Source organism: Agelaius phoeniceus, assembly GCF_051311805.1.
Source record: "Agelaius phoeniceus isolate bAgePho1 chromosome W unlocalized genomic scaffold, bAgePho1.hap1 SUPER_W_unloc_2, whole genome shotgun sequence".
NCBI lineage: Eukaryota > Metazoa > Chordata > Aves > Passeriformes > Icteridae > Agelaius > Agelaius phoeniceus.
This window is the reverse complement of record NW_027509867.1, coordinates 6,602,112-6,627,797: the sequence shown is the minus strand read 5'-3', so window position 1 is coordinate 6,627,797 and position 25,686 is coordinate 6,602,112. Positions and strand designations below refer to the sequence as shown.

At 53.7% G+C, this 25,686-nt stretch overlaps 1 protein-coding gene across 1 annotated transcript in view; it reads right to left on the bottom strand.

Moving 5' to 3' along the window:
* Nucleotides 1-9,547, bottom strand: part of LOC143692686 (uncharacterized) — a 513,344-nt gene extending 503,797 nt beyond the window's left edge. Inside the window, exon 1 of the mRNA XM_077172930.1 lies at nt 9,389-9,547. Within this exon, the coding sequence (XP_077029045.1) occupies nt 9,389-9,547 (159 nt within the window). The remainder of the gene's footprint in view (nt 1-9,388) is intronic.
* Nucleotides 9,548-25,686: the final 16,139 nt, after the last annotated feature.

Genomic DNA, 25,686 nt, shown 5'->3' with positions numbered 1-25,686 from the left:
ACCCTTCCTTCAGTACCTGAATGCTCTTGTGCATTGACTCGCTGTGGCTGGAGAGGTTCATGCAGCACATGCCCTCAGAGTCTACACAGCCATGCCCATGTGCCCAGAGTAAAAACTCTATCGCTGTTCTGCAAGGTGGCGTGTCTGATGGTCTCTGTGTCTGAGAGCAGCCACTCAATGTGAGGGAGGCAGCATTGGTTTGCTTACTCAACAGGCACCCAGGATGGTCTGATTGTCCTAAAGCTTCAGCTGCAGCCACCCAAGGTAGTCCAAATTGGGGGTGCTACCATCCGATACCTGGATTAAAGCTTTCAAAGCCATCTCTTTGATATCATCCAATACTTCTCTGGGGATACCTGCTGCTTGATCATCTGGTAGGCTGTGTTGTCCTTCTCCAGCTCGATGGTTGATTGTCAATTCTGCCCTTGCCTCATTATTAGCATAGTCTGCTATTAATTGATTTAGTAAACACTTCCATCCCCCTTCCCACAGGGTGTATTCTGTAGGTGACAACCACCTGGTCATGATATATTTTAAATCATAGGGGGTTAAGACATGTGCTTTAAACATGGCCCTCATTAGGCCATTAAAACAAGGTAAGTCCTTCCTATGGTCTTTAGCTGCCCCACACAGATCCTTGATTTCCCCATAAACCAATGGCTGATACCTGGGATTCTGCCCCCTTCTTTCATAACATACAGGGGCAACGAGGAGTTTCGAGACTATTTGCCAGTCTCCTTCCTTACATGGAGGCATGGCCCAGGGTGGAGGTGGAATGATTGACAGTGGGGGCGTGACCTGCAGTCGCGGGGGTGGAGTCTGGAGGTTCATTCAGGGCAGAAGAGAAGGCTGTGGTAGCAGGAAGTGGAGGAGCCAAGATGGAGGGAGGATAGTTGGGCTCCCGAGCCACATTCAGGCTCCTTCCACCTTGAGTCTCCAGGGCATGATGCTCCAAGACAGCGTGGCCATTGCCAGCTTGGACCATCGTGGAAGGTCTGAGAAAGGCAGGTTTGAGGGAAGGTCCCGAGTTAGGAGTGACCAACGGATTGAGTTTTCAACCCACTGCTTGCTGGTGAAGGGTCTCAAGGATGGTGTGGAAGATGGGGAGCATGCAGAGTGCAATGGGGTCGCTTTTGGTCGAAAGGTTGTACAGTTTAACTCCCACTGAGTCCCAAAATTCAGTGGTATGGATTTCGTCAGCAGGGGCATCTGAAAAATTTTTAATGATCTACCTCACAATTGATTTTAATTTGTTCTTTGAAAATATTTGGTCATGATCAGTGAGAATTAAAGCATCCATGAATGCTCCTTTCTACTTTGGACATCTGGCTGCCCATTTTTCTCTGTGTCCACCTGAGGGGGAACAGCCACCGAACACCCCAAATCAATTATGGGACATGGGTTCATACTGTAAAAACACAGTGGCAAAATGGGCAATAAATGTCTTGCATTTCCCCAAACCCACCTGCAATCCTATGCAGGTGAAACCGTTGTTGTCCCTGCTGATCCTGGGCAAGGTCCCTTGAAGCAACGATGAATCCGCCGGGCCCAGCACAATCCAAAATCCCGGGGAGCACTGGCCTATCCATCAGCCAACCCCAGCTGACGTGACTGACACAGGGAGCCCTGAGTGTCATGGTCCCTGTTTGGGCGCCAAAGGTCACAATGAGGGTGGCTGTGACAAACCTCTCTGGTTCCCTGACTTCAGGGCGAGGGTGGTGGAAATGAAAAGGAGTGGGTTTGATGGAGTTGCCCAAAAAGAACTTTAATAACAGGGTGAAAAACAAGAAACATGGAGAAGTTGAGCACAGTACAAGGGGCAGGATCCTAAGACCCGAGACAAAGGGGAAGCAAGAACATAGACACTTGGGGCTAGAACACTCTGGAACAGTACTTGTTTCCGTATAAGGGAAACAAGTAACCAATAGGGGAGTAGAACTTGGACAACTCAGCATAACAACACTAAAGGCTTATTGGGGAACTCTCAAACTCACCCTAAGTTAAACACATGATTCCCAGGGCTTGAAACTCACGCCCAGATTTTTGGAGTAAAATCTGTCTGACTCTGAGTTACAGCTGGGCTAACTCCCACACCGCTGCTTTGCTCTGGCCCCTTGGGACCATGGGGCCCAACAGAGCCACAATGATGTCCTTGGTTCCACGAGGCCCCACAGTGTCACAATGGTCCCTTGGATCCATGGTGCTCTGCAGGGTCACAATGGCTCCTTCATTTCACAAGGCTCCCAAGTGTCACATTGGTCTCCATAGGAAGGAAAGCACGGAGCCCCCATGTTTCAGGAGCTGATGAACGGCAGCCACCAGAGGCCAAGGCAAGCCTGATCTGTCTGTCCTGGCAGGTTTGCTTGGAGCAACCCTTGGATATTTGAAATTATGAATGTGGAGTCCTAATTTCAGACATTTGTGCCTGGAGAAGGATGATTTTTTCCATACAAGAAAAGCAGACAGCCCTTTCCAGTGTTTGGAAAACAGGTGAGTTCTGGCACTCAGGAGTTAAAGACCAGCCAGACCTGTCTGTCCTGGCAACTTTTCTCTGGCAGCAATCCTTGAACACACAGAAATTTGGAGGTGGAATCCAAATTTTAGGCATGGATACCTGGAAAAGATGGACAGTTCTTTTCCATACAAAGGAAAGCCCAGAGCCCCAGTGTTTCAGGGGCAGATGGGAGTGGCCTTCCACATTCCAAGGTCAGCCAGACCTGTCAGGTGACCCCTGGGAGGCCAAGGCAGCCACACCTGTTTCATGTTCCCTTGGTTCCACAGGGCCCTGCAGTGTCACAATGGCTCCTTGCTTCCATGAGGCCCTCAGGTGTCATAATGGCCCCTTGATTACACAAGTCCTTAAGGATCTTCATGGTCTCCATGGTTCCACAAGGCCCCACAGTGTCCTAATGGTCTTTGGGTTCCATGAAGCCTGGCTGTGTCACCATGGCCCCCTGGTTCCATTGGGGCCCAGTAGTGCAACAATGATTCCCTTGGTTCAGCAAGTTCCCACAGTGTCACAATGGCCCCTTCCTTCCATGGGGCCCTGCAGGGTCACAATGGTCTCCATGATTCCATGGGGCCTTGCAATGCCACAATGCTCTCCATGGATCCACAGTGCCCTGCAGGGTCACAACGGCCCTTTGGCTCCACAAGGGCCTGAAATGCAGCAATGGCCTCTTGGTTCCACAAAGCCCTGCTGCTTCACACTGGCCCCTTGGGACCATGCGGCCCAACAGAGCCACAAAGATGTCCTTGGTTCCATGAGGCCCCACAGTGTCACAGTGGCCCCTTGGATCCATGATACCTTGCAGGGTCACCATGTTCCCCTTGGTCCCACAAGTTCCTCTAGTGTAATAGGTTCCACAAGGGCTTGCAGTGTCACCATGGCCCCTTGGTTCCACAAGTTCCTACAGTGTCACAGGTTCCACAAGGGCCTGCAGTGTCACCATGGCCCATTGGTTCCACAATGCTCCGCAGTGTCACAATGGTCTCCATAGGAAGGAAACAAGTGAGCCCCAGTGGTGCAGAGGCAGATGAGAGGCAGTCACCAGAGGCCAAGGCTGGCCAGACTTGACTGTATGGGCAGATTTTGTCTGGGTGTAACCCTTGGATATAGGGAATTTTAGATGCATAATCCCAAATTTGGCCATGGGTGCCTAGACAAGAAAGGCAGTTCTTTCCCATAGGAATGAAAGCACAGAGCCCCAGTGCTGCACGGTCAGATGGGAAGTGGCCCTTGACATGTCAAATTCAGTGGGACCTGTCAGACAGCCCCCAGGAGGCCAAACCAGGCAGAACTGTTCCATGTTCCATTGACTTCATGGGTCCCCACACTGTCACAATGGTCTCCTTTATTCCATGAGCTCTGGCAATGTCACAATGGCTTCTTGGTTTCATGAGCCCCAACAGAGTCACAAGGGTCCATTGGCCCCATGCAGCCCCGCTGTGAAACAATGGCTCCTTGTTTCTATTTTAAATCAATCACAATCAAACCACAGTTTATCATTGATCCTTGCTTCCATAGGGCCCATGATTTGCACAATGGTCTCCTTGATTCCATGATTCCTGGATTCCACAGTCTCACCATTGTTTCCTTGGATCTCCATTGTCACAACTGACCCAAGGCTCCATGAGGTTCCGTAGTGTCACCGGGGTCGCTGTCAGAGGCTGGATGAGATCCATGTCCCGAGACACCTTGGGATGCTCGGAATGCCCGTGTGGGGCCAGGGCCGGGTCAGGCCTTGGTTTGTGGTGGGACAGAGCCCCGCCCACAGCCCTGGCCTGGCAGAGCTGTCAATCACACAGCAGGGGGTGGTGCTAACCCATCTCTGATTGGCCCAGCTGTCAATCAATCAATCAATCAATCAATCACACACCAGCAGCTGGTGCTACCCTGGCTCTGATTGGATAAGCAACTGGCAGTCCCACCCCAGGGGCGGGGCCATGAAGGCCCAGGGGGTTAAAAGCCGGAGCACGAGGCCAGCCCAGGGTCGGGATCCTGCCTTCTGCTGGGGTTCCTCTGTTGGTGATGCTGGAACCACAGCAGTTGGTGCCTATGTGTGTGTCTTTCTATGGATCTTCTGTCTTCCTGTTGGTCTCTATTTCTTCTCCTTCTAATCCTACTTACCTGGAACATTTTGGGGTAACTTATCATGTCAGGTGTTAAAGATTTTTAGGTTAGATCTGTGGGAATCCAGGGCTCAGGGAATATTTCTCTGTCTGCTCAGGGGGGTCCTGACCCCCAGAGAAACACTGCCTTTAGCCTTCGCCCATGAAGAGGACTTCCAAGACTTTGAGACTGATTAGAATTTACCAAACTGAGAAATAGATAATAGAGAGTAGTATAGTATGTCACTTGGGTGAAAAATTCAGGTTTTGGGATTTTTAGTATGGTGTAGATAGGAAGCAAGATGGAGGAATTGGGATGTAGTCCCTGTCTTCTTCTTTATCTACTCCATTTTCTTCAATGTTGTGGCACAGGGTGATTGGTCAAGGAAAGCACAGTGTGGAGGTTATGTGGACAGTCGAGGGATGAGTTATTGGTCGATAAGTAGAAATAATGTACATTTTAAGAGTTAATTGGATGAGAAAACTTTAAAAGACCTTGAAACTGTACATTTTAGGGCCATTTTGCGGTGCTTTTCCAGTATGCTGAGCCTGGTGTGCACAGCAATGCAAAACTTTAGATAACAATAAACAAGAAGCTGAAGACTGAAAAAGTCCCATGCATCTCCTTTTACCTGGCACAGAACTGCTACAGAAGGGTTTCCCCTATCCAGGGAGGCCCCAAAAAGGTCCAACATGAAACAGACATCAATGACTGGTGCCCCAAAAATGTTTGTAATAGGTTGACTTTTTTCCATAAAGTTGTTTACTGAAGGGTGTTGTCTTAATTGGCCAATCATGTGAAATGTGTTGATTAAATGACCAGTGAGGTCCACCTCTAGCAAACCAAGATATAAAAGAAGAGGATTGAAAAAATGAGTGGCTTTTAGCCCTTAGCCTTCTGATCTGAGTCTGTGTCATCTCTGAGTCAAAGGTGACATTTGGGGATCTGTGGGGTCTATTGGGGATCCTTTCTGCACCTCGTGACCCAAAAGGAGCTTCTCTAATAAACTTTGCCTGAAGCTCCCTATGTGCCCATGACAGGAACCCCTGTGAGTGTCTGGGCCATCCCGGCTCTTTGGCAGCCTGGGCACTCCTGGGATGTCACCGTGGAGCCCCCATGAGTGCCTGTGACAGATGGGTGCCTTTGCAGCCCAAGGTGCCCTGGGATGTCACCATGGAATGGCTGTGACTGCCTCTGACCACAGGGCTCTTTACCATCCCAGAAACCCCTGGGAGGTCTCCATGGAGCCCCTGTCTCTGCCTGTGACATTCCAGCTGTGGAACAGCCTGGAGACTCTTGGAAAGTCCCCATGGAACCCCTCTGAGGGCCTGTGACAAATCTGATCCTTAGCAGGCAACCATCACCAGCCTGCTGTTGCTATGGTCAGTTTCCATGGCAACCATCACCAACCCCCTGTTGCTATGGTCAGTTTCCATGGCAACCATCACCAGCCCCCTGCTGCTATGCTCAGTCCCTTGGCAGCTCCAGGGAGACCCCATGCCATGGGTGGTTGCCATGGACACCAGCTCAGGCCTGCAGCCAGAGCCCGTTGCCATGGCAACCATTGGCAGCCCCATCCCCAGGCTGATGGGATCCCAGAAGCACAGAATGGGCTGAGCTGGGAGGGACCCATCAGGATCCTCCAGTCCAACTCCTGGCCCTGCAAAGGACACCCCAACAATGCCAGCCTGGGCCTGGCAGCGCTGGCCAAACGCTGCTGCAGCTCAGAGAGCCCTGGAGCTGGGACCCTTCCCTGGGGAGCCTGGCCAGGGCCCCAGCAGCCTCTGGGCAAAAACCTTTTCCTGACATCCAACCTGAGCCTGCCCCGACTCAGCTGCAGCCGCTCCCTCCACTCCTGTCCCTGGGCACCAGAGGGAAGAGGTTCCCACAGCCCCAGCCAGGGACCCGCTCCCAAGGCTGCTGCCATGGCCACCAGGGCTGCCACCAGCTGGGATGCTCGGTTTGCATGGGCCGGGCTTCAGGAATGGGATTCCCCAATTTCCTGCTCCCGCTAAAACCGCGCTGCCCTCGCTGCCCTCCCGCCTCCCATGGAAAGCACAAAAGGCAAAGATCCCGGGCTGGGATAACAACAATTTATTGGGAACAGCAACAGGATAAGGAATAAACAGGAACAGAAACAATATTGATAACAGAAGGGATAAATAAAACTGTTTACAGGGAAAACTACAATACAACTCACTGGCTGTTCCCAGCAACATATTTCCCCCACCTGGAAAGGACACCCTTCTCCTTGTGGAGAGAGAGAGAGAGAGAGAGTCCCTTTCCTGCTCCTGGCAATGACCTGAGGTGGGAGTGAATGTAATGACCTGGCCATGGCCAGACCCTCATGTTCTTCAGTTCCACACCATGTCATTGACAGGGGAAGGAAGAGGGACAGGGGTCTTGCCAGCATGGATCACAGGGAACATGGATCACCCGGGCTCTACCCAACATGGTTTTCTCATGGGGGATGAAACTGGAGCAGTGCACGAAGCTCTTTGTGCAGCTGGGGCATTTTCAGGGCTTCCCTTACTGGTGCCTCCATTGTTGTTGTGTCAAGGCAGAGCTCCAGCTGAAGCTCTTCCCACAGTGGGGACACCCGTAGGGCCTCTCCCCAGTATGGATGTGGCGGTGCCTGATGAGGTGGGATTTGTGCTTGAAGCCCTCCCCACAGTTGGGGCAGCAAAAGGGCCTCTCCCCAGTCTAAATCTGCTGGTGGTGGAGGAGACTGGAGCCGCTCTGAAACCTCTTCCCACAGGTGGAGCCCTCATAGGGCCTCTCCCCAGTGTGGATGTGCAAGTGCCTGATGAGCTCTGAGCTGCATCTGAAGCCCTTCCCACACTCCCCACACTCGTAGGGCCATTCCCCAGTGTGGATCATCTGGTGGCTGATCAGGGTGCTGCTCTTCTTGAAGCTCTTCCCACACTCCAAGCACTTGTGGGGCTTCTCCCCATCATGAAGCTGCCCATGGACCACCAGCTCTGAGCTCTGGCTGAAGCTCTGTCCACCTTCCTGGCCCAGGGTGGGTCTTTCCTCCTCAGAGCACACTGGGCTGGGTTTGCAGCCCCTCCTCCTGTGGGATCTCCATGAATTTTCCTCCCTGTTGGATTCCTGTGCCCAGGAGTCACTCAAAATGGCCTCTTCCATGAGGTTCTGCCATGGAGATTTGTCCTCCCCAGTCTCCATCCTCAGCTTCTTCCTTGGGGGAGGAAGGACAAGGAGAGGATGGGATTTGCCTCCGTGCCACAGGGAAGGGGAAGGAGATCCCCCCAGTGCATCCCCAGCAGGACGGGGTTGGCAGCAGGGTTGTCCTGCAGCCGGGGGCTGTGCTGGGCTGGGAGATGGAGCAGGAGAGAGGGGGAAAGGGGCACTGACTTCCTCCTCACCCGCCCGGGTGTCCTGGGGCATCTTCCTCTTCCTCGCAGACTCCTCCTCCATTGAGTCAAGGTTTGGGAATGGGAAATCCTGTTTTGGGAGGAAAACAAGGGATGAGCACATTGAATTTTGTACTGGTTTCAAGGCAAACCTGGGGAGGGTCTAAACCAGGATTACAATTTAATAAGAAAATGAAGATCAAGGCAATGATACAGAAACACTGCCTTAAACTGACAGAGTCAGGATATAACCTGTGGTAGGCCAGGGACAGGCGCTCGGAAGATTTCGGGCTGTAACGGAAAGTTACAGGAATCCTTCTACACCCCTCCCCATAGATAAGGATCACCCTTGGAATGTAGCCAGACGTGTAGCCCCCCTAACCTATAGATGCCAGTAACTTTCCACTCCATACTAACCCTAGAAAGTATAGCCAAACCCCTGTCTGACGTAGAGAGACTCTTTAGTCCATAAATACCCATAAGACCCCTCAATTAACGCCTTTAACCGTCCACCACATTGGTGTCAGCGTCTGTTATTGGCCACAAGGGATCCCACGAAGGAGATCGAAGTGCCAGACTCTGAAACCAGGTCATCGCAGCCTTCACAAGAAGGCAACATAGTGGTGCCGAAACCCGGGATCGGGACGAAGGGACGAGTCCGGGCGACGGGAGTACTCCTGGCCAGGGGACAGCACTCAACGCCGGAACGGCCATAGCGAAGGGGGACGCCCCAGGACCCGCGATTCGTATGGAAGCGATAGCGAAGGTCGTAAGTTTGATACATATGCAATGGGGAATCAAATGTGAGCTCAGGAATTTTAATCTCGCATTGACGAGACTCTTAGAGCTTGGGGTCATTTCTCGACCCATAGATATATTACACTCGGAGGTGTGGCAGAAATGTACTGTCGCGCTAGCAGAGGACACAAAAGCCACAGGCAGCAGCAAAAGCCTGAAAGCGTGGGGGAAGGCAGAAGCCGCCCTACGCAAAGCATTAGAAGAACAGGAGACGTGGAATGCTGCGCGCTCCTGTTTGTTAATCGCGCCACAGCAGGGGGAGGGGGCGGGAACGCGAAACCCCCCTGGTGGCGACTCGATTGAGAGCGGGGAAGCGGGGGGGCCGGGCGCATCCCATCCCTCCTCCAGCCCAAAGCCCCCGGAGCCCTCGGAGCCCACGGGGGACCCCCTGACCCCTTTGGGGGACCCGCCGGGGCCCAGACCACCTCCGGAGCCCCCCGGGGTGCCCGCGGACCCCTCGCCCAACCCTTCCCCACTGCTAGCCGACTTAGCGCAAGAAGCGGAGGGACTCGCACGGTCCTTTCGGGAGGGACTGGCGGCAGAGGCTCGAAATATCGAGAGGGCTGGCGCGCGGGCGAGCGGCGGAGGGGATCCGCCGCCCTACCCGTTTGAATATGGCGCGGATGGCCGGGAAGAGGGGTGGAGCCCGTCGGCCCGCGGCGGGAAGAACCCAGAACCGCGGCCAGCCGCAAACACGCATGCGCGGGAAACCAGCGCTGAGCCCATGCCCGGCAGAGAGCCGTGGGTCCCAGCAGACGCGCATGCGTGGGGGTGCAACGGAGGGCGGGCACTCACTTGGGAGCCGCGCCCACTGATGCCACCATATATGGGAGAGATCCCTCCCTGCGGGAGGCAGGGCGAGCCCAGGGGGCGGCACCGCCAGCAACATCAGCACCACCCCCAAGGGGAGGAGCGGGGCCGTAGCCGAACAAAACGGCAGCAGAGACCGGAAGTATATTGGCAGTCGACTTCCGACTCTGAAAGGAGCCACAGCTCCCCAGATCACTCTGCGGAGCCCACCGAGTCCAGCAGCGACTCGGAAGCAGAGAAAACAGAATCAATGCGGTTTCGGACGAAACCAATTAAAACTTTTAACACAACCGGGAACCAGCCCCAATACGAACTCACCGACTGGGGTAAAATCAAAATCGAATGCGCGGAATGGGCACCCGCAGCATCGGTGCATGCCTTCCCGGTGAGAATTACGGGACCCCAGGGAAACCAGCAAAGAACGTATACTCCCGTTAATTCCAAAGACGTTCAGACAATAGTAAAAGCTATCTCAGAAAAAGGAATTAACTCAGGGGTGGTTTCCACTCTCGTGGATGGTCTTTTTAGCAATGATGATTTACTCCCTTTTGATATAGTGCAAATAAGCCGTATGCTTTTTGAGAGGGTGGGGACGTGCGGGATTCAGCCCCCTCCCGCTCTGGATATGAGACGGCCCATCTATGCCAACCCATAGTGGGGCAGGGGATCGTCATACCCTATGCTCCCACAGGCAAAAGCACACAGAAAGGGAGAAACATGACCTACCCCAAACCCTTACCCACAAGGGTCACCGACGTCCCGACTGGCGATGAGGAAGCCTTCCAGATAGGCCAATCAGCCAGCTCAGGCTCGAACCCAATCCTTCGCATGTTAGAAGCTACCTTTTTATCCCTGAATGAATCTAACCCTAACCTAACCGATTCCTGCTGGCTTTGTTACGATGTTAAACCCCCCTTTTACGAAGGAGTCGCTTTAGATAACCCCTTCAGCTATTCCACAGCCGATGCCCCTCGCCAGTGCAGATGGGACACACCCCGCAAAGGAATTACCCTGAGTCAAATCACAGGTCAGGGCAGATGCTTCGGCAATGCAACCCTAGCTAAGCGGAAAGGCGACGTCTGCACCGAAGTAGTTGAGCCCGACAGGAAGAATAATAAGTGGGTAGTCCCATCCACATCTGGGATGTGGGTTTGCCAGAGATCTGGAGTAAGTCCCTGCGTGTCTCTTGCCAAATTCGATAACTCTAACGACTTTTGTGTTCAAGTTCTGATCATCCCTAGGATCCTGTACCACTCAGACGAAGAGGTGTACCACCTTTTCGAAGAAAACAGCCGGCTCCACAAGAGAGAAATATTAACAGGTATAACTATCGCAGTGCTGCTCGGCCTAGGAGCGGCTGGAACGGCAACAGGTGTCTCAGCCCTAGCAACTCAACACCAAGGACTGTCCCAGCTGCAGATGACCATCGATGAGGACCTGCAGAGGATCGAGAAATCCATTTCCTTCCTAGAAAAGTCAGTCTCTTCACTCTCAGAAGTGGTCCTGCAGAACAGGCGAGGACTGGATCTCCTGTTCATGCAGCAAGGGGGCCTGTGTGCCGCCTTGAAAGAGGAATGCTGCTTCTACGCTGACCATACAGGAGTTGTTAGAGACTCCATGGCAGAACTCCGAAACAGACTGGCTCAGAGACAGAAAGACAGGGAAGCCCAACAGAACTGGTTCGAATCCTGGTTCAATCAATCACCATGGCTAACCACCCTAATTTCTACCCTAATAGGTCCATTGGCAATGCTGCTTTTAGCTATTACCTTCGGGCCATGCCTGCTGAACAAGCTAGTCTCATTCGTTCAGGCCCGCCTGGAACGGGCTAACATCCTGTTCCTGGGACAGCCACAATTCCTGTGAATTCAACAGGGGACGCTGCCAGTCACGAGAGACTTGCCTGGCAGAAACTTACTCAGGTTTCCCAAGACCCTTTTCCCTAGTCAGATCTCAACTTCCTACCTCATTTTAGTGCCTATGTATAAGACTACCTTGTTCATTTGTGAAAGAGGGGGGGGAAGTGTGGTAGGCCAGGGACAGGCGCTCGGAAGATTTCGGGCTGTAACGGAAAGTTACAGGAATCCTTCTACACCCCTCCCCATAGATAAGGATCACCCTTGGAATGTAGCCAGACGTGTAGCCCCCCTAACCTATGCATGCCAGTAACTTTCCACTCCATACTAACCCTAGAAAGTATAGCCAAACCCCTGTCTGACGTAGAGAGACCCCTTAGTCCATAAATACCCATAAGACCCCTCAATAAACGCCTTTAACCATCCACCACATTGGTGTCAGCGTCCGTTATTGGCCACAAGGGATCCCACGAAGGAGATCGAAGTGCCGGACTCTGAAACCAGGTCATCGCGGCCTTCACAAGAAGGCAACAATAACCTGACACCCTGTTGCTGGTCAGGCTGGTGGCTGCAGTCCCATTAAATGGTGGCTGCAGTCCTGTTGGAGGGATGAACGTGATTCTGTCCAAGCAGTGATCCTGTAGAAGGGTCTGGTCTTCCTCTGAAGGTCCAGTGGTGGTTCTGGAGCTCTTGTCCTCTGGGAATCCAGTAGGCAAGCTGCTCCCGGTGCTGCAAGGCTCAGCTTATATGCAGGTAGGAATGCTTGGATCCTCCCCCTGGGCGGAGCATCCCACAATGGGATGATGGAATTTTATCAGCCCTGCAGTGACACTCAATGGCCCATTCACAGAAGATATCTCCCCTGGAGTGTGACTGTGGTCACAATGGTTTTCAGGATGAAGAAGAGACGAGAATATTGACTCCATGATCAGAAGGCTTGATTTATTATTTTATGATATATGTTACATTAGACTATACTAAAAAGCAATAGAAAGGAAAAGGTTTCTTCAGCATCTAGCTAAGCTAAGAATAGAAAAGAATGAATAACAAAGATCTGTGTCTCAGTCAGAGCAAGAGCCAGCTCTGCCATGAGTGGTCAAGAAATCTAAACACCCACAGGAGACCAATCACAGGGTCTACCTGTTGCATTCCACAGCAGCAGATAACCATTGTTTTCTTTGGTTACTGAAACTGCAGCTTCTCACAAGGAAAAATCCTAAGAAAGGATTTTTCATGAAAGATGTCTGCGACACCTGGAGGGTGTTATCAGGGCTGAGTCATGGAAGAGATGAAGAACACTGCCCCACCTGTTTCTAGCAGTTGATGAAGTTGGGGATTGAAAACATGAATTTGGTTCCATCTTACATTGCAACCTGAAACAGTGGGGGAATCCCTGCTCAGGGGGTGAACACCACCACCCTTACCCAAACTGGCTCAGGTGTAAAACCCCCACCCCGGGAAGGCCACACACACAGGGGACAATGTCACACTTGCCCTGCCCCAGGGGCGGTCTCTGTCCCTGTCACTCTGTGACTGTCCCCCCTGTTCTCTTTCACAGGCCGGGGGCTTTTCGAAATCTAAGAATAAGTTTTCTCTTTGTCCCTGTCACCTTTGTGACCTCTACACAGAGCTTTCCCTTCCTTTTAATAATCTTTTCATAAAAGAGGTATCGCAATGTATTGGGCCGAATTTCCACTTTTCTTTTATTGGAACCTGCCAGTATCTGAGCTGGAGCTGTGCAGGACCAATGGATTTTGGAATTGCCACAAATTGCTTCTATTGTCAGTTTATTAAATTTTGGGATTTGTTTGCCTTTTCACGACAAGTGACTTGTGGGAAGAGCAAATTCAAGGCATTTTCTGTAGGGTTAAGTTTGATTTCTGTCAAGAAACAACTTTACTTTGTCCAGTGCCCAGGGAGTGCTCAAGGGGTCTCTCTCCACTCGCCCTGGGGGATGCTTGGGAGGGGTTTGGGGGGTTTGTCCCTGTCCCTGTCACCCCAGGCCATTCCCCAGGGGTGTCCCTGTCCCTGTCACCCCAGGCCATTCCCCAGGGTTGTCCCTGTCCCTGTCACCCCAGGCCATTCCCCAGGGGTCTCCATCATTCTCACCCAGGGAATGCCTGGGGGGTCTCCCTCCCTCTCTCCCCTGTGCCAGGGGGTGCTCGGGGCAGTCTCTGTCCCTCTCAGCCCAGGGGATGCTCGGGGCTCTCTGTCCCCTGGCCCTGGGGGATGCTCGGGGGGTCTCCATCCCTCTGGCCTCAGGCAATGCCTGTGCAGGGCTGGGCACCAGGGGCTCTGTGTCCCTCTCACCGCTGAGGCTGCTCGGGGCTGGGGGGGCTCTGCCACCTTCTCACCCCTGGGGAGGCCGGGGGGGGTCTCTGTCCCTCTCAGCCCTGCTGGGTCCCCACCCAAACATCATCGGGGTCACAGGGACAGAGACACCCCCAAAGCCCCAGAAGGGCTGAACCTTGGATTTGGTTTGGGGCCAAGGATTTAGGAAGGGGCTGGAATTGGGGCTGGGCTTGGGGTTGGGGCTGAGATTTGGATTAGAGCTGGGATTGGGGTTAAGGCGAGACATGGGATTGGCTTTAGGGCTGGGGTTGGGATTGGGTCTGGGGCTAGACGAGTCCGGCATTGGGATGGGATTAAATACAGAACTGTGAGTGTGTCTGAACATGGAGTGAGATTGAGACCAGGATCAGGGTCAGGTTTGGGACTGAGCTCACCCAGAGCAGGACAGGGGGGATGTCACTGTGGGAAGGTTTGGGGGAAATACTGATTTGGGGAAAACCAAGGTGTGAATGCCTTGGGTTGGGGATTCCTCCCACACAAGTCCATCTCTGGAAGTCACCTGATGTCCATAAAAACCTCCAAAAATCAAGAGTGTATAAGAAAAAAGTCACCAGGAGTGCCCCATTTCCAGTCTCATCCCTCTGGGGTTCTGGTGGTTGCCTGTCTCTGGGCTGTTGGGGATCCCATGGGTCCTGGGGATCCCCCCTCTCCAGGGTCCCGCTAAGGGATGCAGGCGGATTTTGGGGTCCCAAGGTCCCTCTCTCCAGCCTCCCCTCAATCCAGCCACTTGGGATTCCCCCCTCTTCCCACCACCCTGTCCTGCTTTAGGGCAATTTTGGGAGAAAACTCCCGAAAGGGGTTTCCTCTAGAATGCAGATTCAGCAGCCCCACCCTCAGCCAGTTCGGGAAATGATTTCCTTGGAGAAAAGTGAAAAAAACACTTTATTTAACAGGCAAAGCATTCACCAGCACAAAAATTGAACAATATTAAGCAATAAAACCTCCGGCTGCTGGAAAATAGGTGACAAACTCCAAAAGTCCCTCCTTGGGCTGGGGCTTGGCTCACTCAGTGTCTTATCAGTCTCTTATCAGTCTCTTATCTGTCTCTTATCAGTCTCTTATCAGTCTCTTATCAGTCCCTCCTGTATTGGAAATGCCGCGGTCCAGGCTCAGCCCGGTGAGCCACAGGTGGGAGCTGCCGGTGGTGTTCTGGTTGTTCAGTCCAGAGCAGGTTTAAACAGCACCAAAGAAAAAGAAAAACCACAGTCCAGGGAACTTCTCTGCCTCAGAGAGCTAAAAACTAACTAAAAGCAAAGGAGAGCTCTGTCCCGCCCTCTGTCCATCCAGGAGCTGGAATGTGGAGGAGTGAGTGCAGTGCCTGAAAACAAACTGCAGCTTCTTCCTCCTCCCCTTGGCTCTCAGAACCAGCCTTAAAGGTGCAGAACTCATTTCTGGGCTAAAGGGACCGATGGGGCACGAGCATCAAGAAGTCACCCCAGGACGCACCCCTGTCAGGGTCAGGGGGTCCCGTCCCCGCCTCATCTCCGGGCTGCCAGGGGTGCCCCAGCTCCGGTATCGCCCCTTCCCCTCTCCCTGCCCCGGGGGTCCCCCGTTCCACAGCCCCGGCTCTCACGGGGATCCCCAAAACCAATGTCCCGCCCCGTGGGTACCGGGCCATCCCCACGTGGGCCCCCCGGGACCCTCCCGAGGGGCGATCGCGGCTCCTCTGTCCCCGAAAAAGCTCCTCTTAGGGAGCCCGGAGATACCCGGGGCTCGAGTCCGGGATCTGCCGGCTCCGAACACGCTCCAAAAAAATCCTCCCGGACACCCCTGGCTGGAGCCGGGGCGAGCTCGGCCTCGCCCTCACCTGCGGCTCGGGGCTGGGGGCGATGCTCCCGGGGCAGGGGCTGCTGCAGGCTCAGCGTGCGGGCGCTGCGAGCGCCGGGATTCTCCCGCTCCCGCTCCTGCTCCTCCTCTCCCTCCTCTTCCTCCCGCATTTCCTCCGCTGCCAACCCGGACCCCCCTTTCCCACCCCTCTGCCCCGCGGCCCCGCAGCCCCGGCTGCTGGGTGGGGGAGCCCCCGATCGGCCCCAGGGGTGGGCAGGGGGCTCGGGGACCCCCCCGGGGCGGATCCGTGCCCCCGGCCCGAGCCCCAAACTCCGCTCCGGGGCCGCTGGGCTCTGCGGGTCCGCCTGGCAACCGGTGAGTCATCAGCGAGAAAAGCTCTGGTTGGCTGGAAATTGTTCAGCGCGTCCTCTGATTGGCTGGAATTGTGAAAGGCGCTGCGCCCTGCGGGTGTCCCCGGGAGCTGCGGAGTCTGGGCCGGAGCCTTTTCCTCTTTCTTTCTCCCCCTCTGAGAACTCTTTCCTATTTCTTTCTCTCTCTGAGATCTCTTCCCGATTTCTTTCTCTCCCTCTCTCCTCCCCATTTCTTGTTCAGTTCAATCCAAGTTCGAGCAGATCCACAGGTTGCGTTCCCACGCTCTCATTCGCACCTTCCCTGGGGCAGAGGCGTCTCTCCCTCGCGAAATCGTAACCCATGGGCAGGGTCCTTTCCAGCCCAATCCTTCCAAGATTTTGTCGGGGACTTGCTTCCATTTCCTCCCTCCCTCTGCTTCCAGCGGGGAAGGTGCTGGGAAATGTCCGGCAAAGCCACCTTTGCCGTGTGCTCTGGGAGCCCACAGAGCTGCTGGACCTTGTCCCCTAGCCCTGCACAGCTCCTTGGGAGGCACGGCAGGAGCAGCACCCTGGCAGCCTCGGGAATGCCCCTCTGGGATCCATGGCACACACTGCCAGGGGCTGGAATTCCAGTTCCCAGACAGGAAAAGATGTTCCTGGCCTGGAAAGCAAAGCTCTTAAGAAGGAGCCAAAAGCCAAGTGGAGCAAGATCCTACAGTGACATTTCACTGCCAGCCTTCATAACTTCACCCATGGTTGTTGTAGCTCCTGGATGGGGAATTAATTCAGGGAAGGGTCTTTGGTGGGAGACGCTGAGGGGAGACACTGAGAGAGAAACAGAGCAAGCAAAGAAAGGCAGGAGAGAAAGTAGGACACAAACATAATCAGCTATGAAGGTAGCACTCTGAAAAACAATTTGGAACTGCCTGAAAATGAATGGCACAGAGAGAAATAATTTTGTAATTTTATTTCCTATCAAAACACAATTTCCTCCCTTTGTCACATACCTCCTCCCAGTGTCATTCAGCAGGGCTGCCAGAAAGATTTTCATTATGAGTGGATGTTCCAGGCTGCAGCCACAAGCAAACAGGGAATGGGGATTTTCCTGCTCCTGAGGAGTTTGACATCCTCAGCTGAGGAGAGGAGGAGGCACCAGAAGAAAATGGCAGCCGGGCTTCATCCTCCCGCAGGAAAGAGAGGGGGGAAATCTCTCATCCTGTCTGCAGCTGCTCCCACAGGGATGTGAGGGCTGATCCCAGAGCCCCAGGGGTCACAGTCAGGGCTGCCCTCAGGGAATGCTCACCTGGTATTGAGGGGCAGCGTGGGAGCACCTGGATCTTGGGGCACCCAGCTGGCCCCCATGTTTGGAGGTGCCTGAGGAGGGCTGGGACAATGCCAGGGACATCCTGCAGTGACATCCCCCCTGTCCTGCTCTGGGTGAGCTCAGTCCCAAACCTGACCCTGATCCTGGTCTCAATCTCACTCCATGTTCAGACACACTCACAGTTCTGTATTAAATCACATCCCAGTGCCAGACTCGTCTAGCCCCAGACCCAATCCCAAGCCCAGCCCTAAAGCCAATCCCATGTCTAGCCTTAACCCCAATCCCTGCTCTAATCCAAATCTCAGCCCCAACTCCAATCCCAGCCCCAATTCCAGCCCCAGACCCAATCCCAACCCCAGCCCTAAAGCCAATCCCATGTCTCACCTTAACCCCAATCCCAGCTCTAATCCAAATCTCAGCCCCAACTCCAAGCCCAGCCCCAATTCCAGGCCCTTCCTAAATCCTCGGCCCCAAACCAAATCCCAGGTTCAGCCCTTCTGGGGCTTTGGGGGTGTCTCTGTCCCTGTGGCCCCGATGATGTTTGGGTGGGGTCCCAGCAGGGCTGAGAGGGACAGAGACCCCCCCGGCCTCCCCAGGGGTGAGAAGGTGGCAGAGCCCCCCCAGCCCCGAGCAGCCTCAGCGGTGAGAGGGACACAGAGCCCCTGGTGCCCAGCCCTGCACAGGCATTGCCTGAGGCCAGAGGGATGGAGACCCCCCGAGCATCCCCCAGGGCCAGGGGACAGAGAGCCCCGAGCATGCCCTGGGCTGAGAGGGACAGAGACTGCCCCGAGCACCCCCTGGCACAGGGGAGAGAGGGAGGGAGACCCCCCAGGCATTCCCTGGGTGAGAATGATGGAGACCCTGGGGAATGGCCTGGGGTGACAGGGACAGGGACACCCCTGGGGAATGGCCTGGGGTGACAGGGACAGGGACAGCCCCTGGGGAATGGCCTGGGGTGACAGGGACACCCCTGGGGAATGGCCTGGGGTGACAGGGACAGGGACACCCCTGGGGAATGGCCTGGGGTGACAGGGACAGGGACACCCCTGGGGAATGGCCTGGGGTGACAGGGACAGGGACAGCCCTCCTAAGCCCCTCCCAAGCATCCCCCAGTGTGAGAGGGTCAGTGACCCCTTGACCATCCCCAGGGCACTGGACAAAGTAAAGTTGTTTCTTGACAAAAATCAAACTTAACCCTACAGAAAATGCCTTGAATTTGCTCTTCCCAAAAGTCACTTGTGGTGAAAATGCAAACAAATCCCAAAATTCAGTAAACTCACAGTAGAAGCAATTTTGTGGCAATTCCAAAATCCATTGGTCCTGCCCAGCTCCAGCTCTGCTGCTGCCACATTCTGATAAAAGAAACGTGGAAATTGGGCCCAATACATTGCGATACCTCTTTTATGAAAAGATTATGAAAAGGAAGGGAAAGCTCTGTGTAGATGTCACAAAGGTGACAGGGAAAGAGAAAAAAATTATTCTTAGATTTGGCAAAGCCCCCGGCCTGTGAAAGAGAAAAGGGGTGACAGCCACAGAGTGACAGGGACAGAGACCTCCCCTGGGGCAGCGCAAGTGTGACATTGTCCCCTGTGTGTGTGGCCTTCCTGGGGTGGGGGTTTTACACCTGAGCCAGTTTGGGTAAGGGGGGTGGTGTTCACCCCCTGAGCAGGGATTCCCCCACTGTTTCGGGCTGCAGTGTAAGATGGAACCAAATGCATGTTTTCAATGCCCATCTTCATCAACTGCTATAAACAGGTGGGGCAGTGTTCTTGATCTCTTCCATGACTCAGCCCTGATAACGCCCTCCAGGGGAGATATCTTCTGGGAATGGGCCATTGAGTGTCACTGCAGGAATGATCAAATTCCATCCTCCCATTGTGGAATGCTCCGCCCAGGGGGAGGATCCAAGCATTCCTACCTGGATATAAGCTGAGGCTCTCAACACCAGGAGCAGCTTGCCTACTGGATTCCCAGAGGACAAGAGCTCCAGAACCACCACTGGACCTCCAGAGGAAGACCAGACCCTTCTACAGGATCACTGCTTTGACAGAATCACGTTCATCACTCCCACAGGACTGCAGCCACCATTTAATGGGACTGCAGCCACCACCCTGACCAGCAACATGGTGTCAGGATATATCCTGACTCTGTCAGTTTAAGGCAGTGTTTCTGTATCATTACCTTGATCTTCTTTTCTTATGAAATTGTAATTCTGGTTTAGACTCTCCCCCAGGTTTGCCTTGAAACCACTAAAATATTCAATGCCCTCATCCCTTGCTTTCCTCCCAGAACAGGATTTCACATCCCCAAACCTTTGCCAGATGGAGGAGGAGGCTGCAAGGAAGAGGGAGGAGCCCCGCAACATGCAGGAAGGTGAGGAGGAAGTCAGTGCCCCTTTCCCCCTCTCTCCTGCTCCATCTCCCAGCCCAGCACAGCCCCCGGCTGCAGGACAACCCTGCTGCCAACCCTGTCCTGCTGGGGATGCACTGGGGGGATCTCTTTCCCCTTCCCTCTGGCATGGAGGAAAATCCCATCCTCTCCTTGTCCTTCCTCCCCCAGGGAAGAAGCTGATCATGGAGACCAGAGAGGAGAAATCCCCACAGCAGAAACTCATGAATGAGGCCACTTTGAGTGACTCCAGGGCACAGGAATCCAATGGGGTGGAAAATCCCCAGAGATCCCACAGGAGGAGGGGCTCCAAACCCAGCCCAGGGTGCTCTGAGGAGGAAAGACCCACCCTGAGCCAGGAAGGTGGACAGAGCTTCAGCCAGAACTCAGAGCTGGTGGTCCATGGGCAGCTTCACGATGGGGAGAAGCCCTAGAAGTGCTTGGAGTGTGGGAAGAGCTTCAGGCAGAGCAGCACCCTGATCAGCCACCAGATGATCCACACTGGGGAATGGCCCTACGAGTGTGGGGAGTGTGGGAAGGGCTTCAGCTGCAGCTCTGCCCTCATCATCCACCAACGCATCCACACTGGGGAGAGGCCCTACGAGTGTCCTGAGTGCCAGAAGAGGTTTCAGACCAGCTCCAGTCTCCTCCAGCACCAGCAGATTCACACGGATGAGAGGCCCTTCTGCTGCTCTGACTGCGGGAAGGGCTTCAAGCGCAATTCCCACCTCATCATCCACCAGCGCATCCACACTTGGAAAGGGGCCCTACGAGTGTCCCCAGTGTGGGAAGAGTTTCTGCAGCAGCTCTTACTTGACAAGACACCAATGGAGCCACCAGTGTGGGAAGACCTGCAAGTGCCCCAAATGCAGCAACAGCTTCATGCACCACACCAGCTTCTTTCCTCATTGGAGACCCCACGTTGGGAAGAGCCCTGGTGATCCATGTTCCCTGTGTTTCATGCTGGGCAGACACCTGTCCCTTTTCCTGCCCCTGCCAATTACAAGATGTGGGACTGAAGAACATGAGGGTCTGGCCATGGCCATGACATTACACTCACTCCCACCTCAGGTCATTGCCAGGGGCAGAAAACGCACTCTCTCACTCTCTATCTCTCTCCACTGAGAAGAAGGGTGTGCTTTCCAGGCAGGGGGAAACTGTGGCTGGGAAAAGACAGTCAGATGTGTTGTAGTTTTTCCTTTTTCTTATCCCTTCTGTTATCAATATTGTTTCTGTTCCTGTTTGTTCCTTATCTCCTTGCTGTTCCCAATAAATTGTTCTTATCCCAGCCCGGGATCTTTGCCTTTTGTGCTTTCCATGGGAGGCGGGAGGGCAGCGAGGGCAGCGCGGTTTTAGCGGGAGCAGGAAATTGGGGAATCCCATTGCTGAAGCCCAGCCCGTGGAAACCGAGCATCCCAGCTGGTGCCAGCCCTGGTGGCCATGGCAGCAGCCTTGGGAGCGGGTCCCTGGCTGGGGCTGTGGGAACCTCTTCCCTCTGGTGCCCAGGGACAGGAGTGGAGGGAGTGGCTGCAGCTGAGTCGGGGCAGGCTCAGCTTGGATGTCAGGAAAAGGTTTTTGCCCAGAGGCTGCTGGGGCCCTGGCCAGGCTCCCCAGGGCAGGGTCCCAGCTCCAGGGCTCTCTGAGCTGCAGCAGCGTTTGGCCAGCGCTGCCAGGCCCAGGTTGGCATTGTTGGGGTGTCCTGTGCAGGGCCAGCAGTTGGACTGGAGGATCCTGATGGGTCCCTCCCAGCTCAGCCCATTCTGTGCTTCTGGGATCCCATCAGCCTGGGGATGGGGGCTGCCAATGGTTGCCATGGCAACGGGCTCTGGCTGCAGGCCTGAGCTGGTGTCCATGGCAACCACCCCTGGCATGGGGTCTCCATGGAGCAGCCGAGGGACTGAGCATAGCAACAGGGGGCTGGTGGTGGTTGCCATGGAAACTGACCCTAACAACAGGGGGGCTGGTGATGGTTTCCATGGAAACTGAGCATAGCAACAGGGGGCTGGTGATGGTTGCCTGCTAAGGATCAGATTTGTTACAGGCCCTCAGAGGGGTTCCATGGGAACTTTCCAAGAATCTCCAGGCTGTTCCAGAGCTGCAATGTCACAGGCAGGGGCAGGGGCTCCATGGAGACTTCCCAGGGCTTTCTGGAATGGTAAAGAGCCCTGTGGTCAGAGGCAGTCACAGCCATTCCATGGTGACATCCCAGGGCACCTTGGGCTGCAAAGGCACCCATCTGTCACAGGCACTCACGGGGGCTCCACGGTGACATCCCAGGAGTGCCCAGGCTGCCAAAGAGCCGGGATGGCCCAGACACTCACAGGGGTTCCTGTCATGGGCACAGTGGGAGCTTCAGGCAAAGTTTATTAGAGAAGCTCCTGTTGGATCACAAGGTGCAGAAAGGAGCCCCAATAGCCCCCACAGATCCCCAAATGTCACCATTGAATCAGTGATGACACAGACTCAGATCAGAAGGCTAAGGGCTAAAAGTCACCTGTTTTTTCAGTCCTCTTCTTTTATATCTTGGTTTGCTACAGGTAGACCTCAGTGGTCATTTAATCAACACATTTCACATGATTGGCCAATTAAGCCAACACCCTTTAGTAAACAACTTTATGGAAAAAAGCCAATGTATAAGAAACATTGTAGAGGCACCAGTTATTGATGTTTGTTTCATGTTGGGCCTTTCTGGGGGCTCCCTAGATGGGGGAAACCCTCTGTAGCAGTTCTGTGCCAGGTAAAAGGAGATGCATGGGACTTTTTCAGTCTTCAGCTTCTTGTTTTTTCTTATCTTATCTGAAGTTTTGCATTGCTATCCACACCAGGCTCAACATGCTGGGAAAACACCTCAAAATGGTACTAAAATGAATGGTTTAAAGGTCGTTTAAAGTTTTCTCATCCAATTAATTCTTAAAACATACATTATTTCTACTTATCAACCACTAACTCATCCCTTGACTGTCCACATAACCTCTGCACTGTGCTTTCCTTGACCAATCACCCTGTGCCACCAACACTGCAGAAAATGGAGTAGATGAAGAAGAAGACAGGGACTACACCCAAATTCCTGCATCTTGCTTCCTATCTACACCATACTAGAAATCCCAAAACCTAAATTTCTCACCCAAGTGACATAGTATGCTACTCTCTATTACCTATTCCACACCTTAGTAAATTCTAATCACGCGCAAAGTCCTGGAAGTCCTCTCCATGGGCGAAGGTTAAAGGCAGTGTTTCTCTGGGGGTCAGGACCCCTCAGAGCAGACAGAGAAATATTCCCTGTGCCCTGGGTTCCCACAGATTTAATCTAAAATCTTTTAACCCTTAACATGTCAAGTTACCCAAAAATGTTCCAGGTAAGCAGGATTAGAAGGAGAAGAAATAGAGAACAACAGAAAGACAGAAGATCCATAGAAAGACACACACATGGGTACCAACTGCTGGGGTTCCAGCATCACCAACAGAGGAACCCCAGCAGAAGGCAGGATCCAGACCCTGGGCTGCCTTCGTGCTCCGGCTTTTAACCCCCTGGGCCTTCATGGCCCCGCCCCTGGGGTGGGACTGCCAGTTGCTTGTCCAATCAGAGCCAGGGTAGCACCAGCTGCTGCTGTGTGATTGATTGACAGCTGGGCCAATCAGAGCTGTTTTAGCACCGCCCCTGCTGTGTGATTGGCAGCTCTGCCAGGCCAGGGCTGGGGGCGGGGCTCTGTCCCACCACAAACCAAGGCCTGACCCGGCCCTGGCCCCACACGGGCATTCCGAGCATCCCAAGGTGTCTCGGGACATGGATCTCATCCAGCCTCTGACAGCGACCACGGTGACACTACGGAACCTCATGGAGCCATGGCTCAGTTGTGACAATGGAGATCCAAGGAAACAATGGTGAGACTGTGGAATCCAGGAATCATGGAATCAAGGAGACCATTGTGCAAATCATGGGCCCTATGGAAGCAAGGATCAATGATCAAACTGTGCTTTGATTGTGATTGATTTAAAATAGAAACAAGGAGCCATTGTGACACAGCGGGGCCACATGGAGCCACGGGAACCCTGTGACTCTGTTGGGGCTCATGAAACCAAGAAGCCATTGTGACATTGCCAGACCTCATGGAATCAAGGAGACCATTGTGACAGTGTTAGGACCCATGAAGTCTATGGAACATGGAACAGGTCTGCCTGGTTTGGCCTCCTGGGGGCTGTCTGACAGGTCCCACTGAATTTGGCATGTCAAGGGCCACTTCCCATCTGACCATGAAGCACTGGGGCTCTGTGCTTTTATTCCTATGGGAAAGAACTGCCTTTCTTCTCCAGGCTCCCATGGCTGAAATTGGGATTGTGCATCTAAAATTCCCTATATCCAAGGGTTACTCCCAGACAAAATCTGCCCATACAGTCAAGTCTGGCCAGCCTTGGCCTCTGGTGACTGCCTCTCATCTGACCTTGCACCACTGGGGCTCACTTGTTTCCCTCCTATGGAGACCATTGTGACACTGCGGAGCATTGTGGAACCAATGGGCCATGGTGACACTGCAGGCCCTTGTGGAACCTGTGACACTGTAGGAACTTGTGGAACCAAGGGGATCATTGTGACCCTGCAGGGTACCATGGATCCAAGGGGCCACTGTGACACTGTGGAGCCTCGTGGAACCAAGGACATCTTTGTGGCTCTGTTGGGCCGCATGGTCCCAAGGGGCCAGTGTGAAGCAGCAGGGCTTTGTGGAACCAAGAGGCCATTGCTGCATTTCAGGGCCTCATGGAGCCAAAGGGCCGTTGTGATCCTGCAGGGCACCGTGGATCCATGGAGAGCATTGTGGCATTGCAAGGCCCCATGGAATCATGGAGACCATTGTGACCCTGCAGGGCCTCATGGAAGGAAGGGGCCATTGTGACACTCTGGGAAGTTGTGGAACCAAGGGAATCATTGTTGCACTACTGGGCCCCAATGGAACCAAGGGGCCATTGGACACAGCCAGGCTTCATGGAACCCAAAGGCCATTCTGACACTGTGGGGCCTTGTGGAAACATGGAGACCATTAGGATCGTTAAGGACTTGTGTAACCAAGGGGCCATTATGACACCTGAGGGCATCATGGAAGCCAGAGAACCATTGTGACACTGCAGGGCCCTGTGGAACCAAGGGAACATGAAACAGGTGTGGCTGCCTTGGCCTCCCAGGGGCCACCTGACAGGTCTGGCTGACCTTGGAATGTGGAAGGCCACTCCCATCTGCCCCTGAAACACTGGGGCTCTGGGCTTTTCTTTTTATGGAAAAGAACTGTCCATTCTTTCCAGGCATCCATGGCCAAAATTTAGAATTCCACCTCCAAATTTCTGTGTATGAAAGGATTCCTGCCAGACAAAAGCTGCCAGGACAAACAAATCTGGCTGGTCTTTGACTCCTGAGTGCCAGAACTCACCTGTTTTCCAAACAGTGGAAAGGGATCTGTGCTTTTCCTTTTATGGAAAAATCATCCTTCTCCAGGCACAAATGTCTGAAATTAGGACTCCACATTCATAATTTCAAATATCCAAGGGTTGCTCCAAGCAAACCTGCCAGGACAGACAGGTCAGGCTTGCCTTGGCCTCTGGTGGCTGCCGTTCATCAGCTCCTGAAACACGAGGGCTCCGTGGTTTCCTTCCTATGCAGACCAATGTGACATTTGGGAGCCTTGTGAAATGCAGGGGCCATTGTGACACTGCAGAGCACCATGGATCCAAGGCACCATTGTGACACTGTGGGGCCTCGTGGAACCAAGGACACCATTGTGGCTCTGTTGGGCTGCATGGTCCCAAGGGGCCAGAGCAAAGCAGCAATGTGGGAGTTAGCCCAGCTGTAACTCAGAGTCAGCCAGATTTTACCTCGGAAGAACTGGGCGTGAGTTTCAAGCCCTGGGAATCATGTGTTTAACTTAGGGTGAGCTTGAGAGTTCGCCCATAAGCCTTTAGTGTTGTTATGCTAAGTTGTCCAAGTTCTCCTCCCCTATTGGTTACTAGTTTCCCCTAGAGGGTTATTGTTCTAGAGTGTTCTACCCCCAAGTGTACATGTTGTTACTTC